Raw genomic sequence first — 5694 nt, forward strand, 5'->3', positions numbered from 1 at the left:
ACTGTTGATAACAAATACTTAGAATTTTGAATAAAACAGGAAAAGGACAACATTTAGGGTCAGTTGCATGTTTCTTCACCTTCCCAACTACCCAAGCATCTATTCTATATGCTATTTTTATATGGATGATTTGATTTTAGCTGCTTTTTGAATGCACAATTTATGTATATCAATTAATTAAATAAATTATAATAAAACTCATTTTAGGTGCATAGAACAGAATGGTTGTAAAAAATATATTTAACACGGTTGTATCAGAGGAACAAAATTTTAATATAGGCACATTGAGAATCATAAATCTTATCAAGAAAAGTTCTTCTTAGCTTTTTTTCTTGCAAACTGGAATTACTTTAATTTTTCCTATTTCATAAAAAAAATACAAGTTTGGTATGTAGTTGAATAGGAAATATAAATTTTTGGGTTGTAAGGTCCAACGTGGTTTTAATTTGAGGCAGAAAGAATTGGTCAGAGGTGGTGGTGCCTGTTTTGTGAATTTTAGGAAAACTATATAAAATACTAGGGCAGGAGCATTGTATCCAACAAGCTCCCATCCTGGTATTTTATATGGTCTTCCTAAACTTCACAAAACAGTCCCCCCTCTGACCAATGCTTTTTGACTTAGGCATGCACAGTTTCAAAATTCCTTGAACCTATACTGCAGCCACTCATTACCAAAGAATTTACTAATCCTGATTTCTTCTCATGTTGCACGTGAATTAAGTTAACTGCCCCCCACCAAAACTCACTTCATGGCTAGCTTTGATCTTACCTCCCTCTTTATAAACATACCTCTATATGAAACTTTTGATATTTGTATATCTGGGATTTCATGTAGTAATATTTTTCTGAACCTCAAATTAAGACCATGTTGTACTTTACAACCAAGAATTTACAAGACTGGTGATTTGAATGAAATGCATATCAGAGTGCAGGATGTCGTTAGGTTCAATTAACACTGTCCAGAACAGATGATGTTGCCGTAACTTCATTCAATGATAGGCTGGTTGAGAATGACGGAAAGCATATTCATCATGACATTTTTTTGAAACACTCTTTGCCATGTTCAGATTTTCTTAAATAAAATCTGTCTTTCTCAACAGAAATACATGGACTTTCAAAAAGTCATCCAAACTATGATTCTGTATTGCTGAACCACAGATTTCTTTACATATGTAGTAAGCTATGGTAGCATCATGTTCGCACATTTGCAATTAGCAACTAAAAACAGTTTCTTTTGTGCTTAAATAGAAATTTTGAGAAGTTTAATATAATAATTTAGTAACAAAAGTTAAACGATAATTTTGTGCTAATAAACTGTACTCTCGTTTTCTTTATATAAATTAATCAATTTTATAAATATATATTAATAAAATGTACCCATATTTTCTTTAATTAGATTACTCCAGTTGTAGAAAAGGTATTCCAGTTTCAAGATACTCCTGATGCTTACAGAAAGCTGCAAGAGGGTCATGCTCGTGGAAAAACTGTGATTTCAGTGAAAAACACTGCTTAACACACTGGTTTAATTAAATTAAGACAACATCTGTTTTTATTTTATCAGATAGAAATAAGTACAGTAAAAGCATTTAATAATTACCATGTTACTTGTGTTTTTAAATTAATAACAAAACTTTTTTTTTCTGATGTGTATTTTTTATATTGGTATTGAAAATCAATTAAGCTACTGAAATCTTACAAGTCATAGTAAAAGTTTTGTTTTTAATGATTATATGAGTGAATGCTAGAAAGATGCTTTGTAAAAGTAGAAAGAATGCTGTCGTCAAAAAATAATTGATGTAATAAATAAGTAGTTTGAATAGTTTGTTAAAGTTTCTGTGTGTGTTAATTAGATATAACTAAATGAAAATTGTGCTTATACTGATGATTTCATCTGTTGTATTCTGTTATAAATATGAGAGCTTCAAAGAAAGTCTTATCATTATAGGTTGGTTACATAAATATTATCTTATATTATAAAGAAACATCTGATACTAGTATAATGTTTTTGATTTGCACTTTGATTTGATTTAAACAAGTTTTTTTGATTACTAAGCTATAGAAGTTAATTATCTGATTGATAATCTTGACAGATATCTCTATCCAAAATTTCATTTGATACTCAGGTGTGCCCCCAGTGGCACTGAGGTATGCCGTGGACTTACAATGCTAGAAACCAGATTTCGATACCCGTGGTAGGCAGAGAACAGATAGCCAATTGTGTAGCTTTGTGCTTATCTTCAAAACAAATACTGAAGTGTTACTTTTGCTGCAATTACCATTTCATTTTAATTTTCATACATCATTCATATTCATCGCCCATACTTTAGCCAAAAGATAATCTTAGGACATGTTCAGGATGTGGTGTTTATTTAGACATTTTTTGGTAAACTGCTGAGTCTTCCAAGCAATCTTGATTGTTTACTGACACTTTATCCTATTGCATTCAGCACCTACGTATAGATACTAAAGTAAAATATATTTTTTTTAAACTTTTGTTTTATAACTTTAAATTTATAATTAGTTTTTTTTTCCTTTATTTTCACAAAAAAAGTCATTACTATTCACTTTACTTATTAATTTTAATTGTTAACAAGAATAGTATTCTGTATTTACAATGGCTAAGTTATAATCTTTAAACTGAATAATATACTTTTAGTTGTGTAATACAAAGGTCATAGCCACAAATAAAGCATCACTCTTTCACTGCAGGTATTTTTTGTTTGTCACAGTCATTTTAGTTTTATCATATACATTTATATTTATCTTACTAAAACTCTGGAAATTCTACAAAAGACATGTTGAGCAATCTGAGTGGAAAGATTTGTTATACTAAATATGCCAAGAAAGTCTGATAAAACAAACTAAAGTTTGATCCCAAATTACTTTTAACAAATCTCTTTCTTGTATAGTGCATTAAGGAAGAGTGTATTTCATTTCTACTTTTTTTTATCCGTGGCTTTTTGTCAATACCATACTTGTCAGTTAAGACTAATTAAAAAGTTATTTAGTAGTCTTGTATGGAACATCACATTATAAGGTGAATAACATTCAAACTGACAATTTTAAAACCTTTGTAGAGAAGAAACAGTGTTGAAACATCACAACAAAACATTAAATGTTGAAACAATTCAATGGTAATTTCCTTAAAATAGTAATGAATAATTATATATACATATGCAATATGATTAACTAATGAGCTGTTTACAACTGACTTTTGTCATTCCAATAAGGAAAATTGCATTGTGTTTGTTTTTAAGCAAAGGAGACTGACTGCAATGCACTGTTGGAAGAAATGGTTAGGTTTCGATGCACAATAGAGCTCAGCTTTGCGAAGTAGTTGAAGGGATTGTTTGTTTTTTGTTTTTTTGCTGGATGCTACGGTTCCTTGTCATTTTACTGAGCACAAAAAAAAACTGCTATTAAAATGAGTGCTTTTGACAACCCTGGTAGTCACCAACACAAGCCAAGTAACAGTGTAGGTGACGTCTGATGACAAAAAAAACTTTATTAGTATTGATGATACTTTATCCCACATGCAGTCTGTTTATTTTGGTAAGACATCAGCTGGATCAAAGTTATTATAGACTGCTGTTCATGTGGATGCTGTTCTAAAAATTATCTTACATCGTAATCACAGATGTTATTCTATTTCTAAGTTTTATATACATGCATACACATAGATGGTAACTATGTGGTATATAAGCATGCCACGTGTTTTCTAATTTTAATCCAATATTTTTCAAAATTATCAGTTATTTTTATTATCTGCAGTGGTCAAGGAAGTCATTAAGTTGATTTTCTTCTAGCTGCCTTTGTTCCATGTCATTCTATTGACATTACATTTCTCCTGCCCATGAGGGAATGGATCTAATACTGCAGATTGTGTACGAATGTAGGCAGCAGTGTCCTTCAGTGGTAGTTAAGGTGATCTATGCTTGAATGAGAATGGCCAGTAAATTCGACATTGCCTGTGAAGTAAGGAATGTTGAATTTAAATAGTGTGGTAGAAGATTTTCACTTGATCCAATAAAAGTGACTGTCCCGTGTACACAAGACAAGTACACACACACACACACACACACACATAAAACTATGTATTAGCCATGAATAAGCCACAGAGGTAAAACGTCAGTTAAAATAAAAGTTCTCTGGAGGGGTAAAGGTAGTTTTTTTTCTAATTTTATTATCAAAGTGTGTAAATCCCTCCAGTAGGCACTAGAAATTTTGAAGAGCATGATCACATTTGAAACCTATAGAATGTAGCTTAAAGACAATAAATGTCTTTAAAAGGTAGGTTTTAGAGAAGGATGTGGTTTGAACCAACCAGTTGTGATCCTCTTTAAAAACTTTATATTTGCTGACCTTCTGATGAATTGGAATTCATCTTATCTTACTTTTTCAGTTCAGACTTTTGTTATTGAAGATTGAATTTTTAATCTTAATTATCTTGTTCTTCAGATTAACACATTTTAAACTTTAAAATTCTCCTTACGTTGCCATAGAAAGTAACTATGACAAAACTTCATATACTGAGAATTTTTTCTTTGGCTAGGTGCTGAAATTTACTATTGATCAAAAGACTTCTGAAACCAGCCTGACTTTTAACTTGATATAGCCCATAAATCTAATCTAAGTTGTCTTACTGAATCGATATTTGGCTGGCTCTGATTTTTTCTGGAGCTAGGCAGCTTCAATCATTCATGGTGTAGTATTTCTTTCATGATATATTTCCTCACCTCATATTTTAACCCGAGACCTATTATAGTGCTCTACAACCTGAGCCGGAGGTCTAGCCCTTAGTACTTGGCAGTAAACCATTTTTAATTACCCAAATTACTACATTCCTCCCTTGTCACAATCAAGGTAATTCTTAGACTTAGCTTCAGGGTTGCGGGATGGCCACTAGTTAGACACCAATGTGAGTTTTCTCACAATATATTTTCCTGTCTTGGATTTGAACCCAAGAACTGTAACATTCTAGACTAGTGCTCTATCAACTGAGCTAAAGCGCTAGCTCCCTAGTTCTTACTAGTAAGACATTTTTAACTACCTCAAACTACTACAAGAGATCCATCTATGGACTTCAAGACCTCACTGGACAAAGCAACCATTGTGCCCTCAGAGAAACCAGAAACTGATTTTTTATGTTGATGTGATCGGTCCAATAAATAACAGGATATTGGACAAAATATCTGTTACAGAGTAGTTCTGAATTGACTTTGTGAGAAATACATATAGAGACTGAACATAATGTAAGACACAAATGAAAAATCTTTATTATATCTCTAACATACAGCGTGTGTGTAGTTATTTATTTCATGCTTGACAATCACTTGTACTGGATCAGAGATGACTTCTTTCTAAATGACTTGGCCGATATCACCTACCAAACTATTTATGCTAACAATACTTACATTATAGGCATTCTCAGAGTTACCCATATTGACTTGTACTGTCCACATGACTGGTCATTTTCATTCAAGTTTGAGGAAGGTCATAATATCAAGGCATCAACTGACCTACTCTTGGAGGATATTGACTTGTACTGTCCACATGACTGGTCATTTTCATTCAAGTTTGAGGAAGGTCATAATATCAAGGCATCAACTGACCTACTCTTGGAGGATATTGACTTGTACTGTCCACATGACTGGTCATTTTCATTCAAGTTTGAGGAAGGTCATAATATCGAGG

General features: G+C 32.1%; 1 protein-coding gene across 4 annotated transcripts in view; it reads left to right on the forward strand.

The window, feature by feature from the left end:
- LOC106459062 (reticulon-4-interacting protein 1 homolog, mitochondrial-like) overlaps positions 1 to 1822 on the forward strand; it is a 27122-nt gene extending 25300 nt beyond the window's left edge. For all 4 annotated transcript variants that reach the window (XM_022385564.1, XM_013918642.2, XM_022385560.1 and 1 more), the window contains one exon: positions 1397 to 1822. In XM_022385564.1, the coding sequence (XP_022241272.1) occupies positions 1397 to 1513 (117 nt within the window). In that variant the 3' untranslated portion in view covers positions 1514 to 1822. The remainder of the gene's footprint in view (positions 1 to 1396) is intronic.
- The last annotated feature ends 3872 nt before the right edge of the window (positions 1823 to 5694 follow it).

Source organism: Limulus polyphemus, unplaced genomic scaffold (assembly GCF_000517525.1).
Source record: "Limulus polyphemus unplaced genomic scaffold, Limulus_polyphemus-2.1.2 Scaffold25, whole genome shotgun sequence".
Classification (NCBI taxonomy): domain Eukaryota; kingdom Metazoa; phylum Arthropoda; class Merostomata; order Xiphosura; family Limulidae; genus Limulus; species Limulus polyphemus.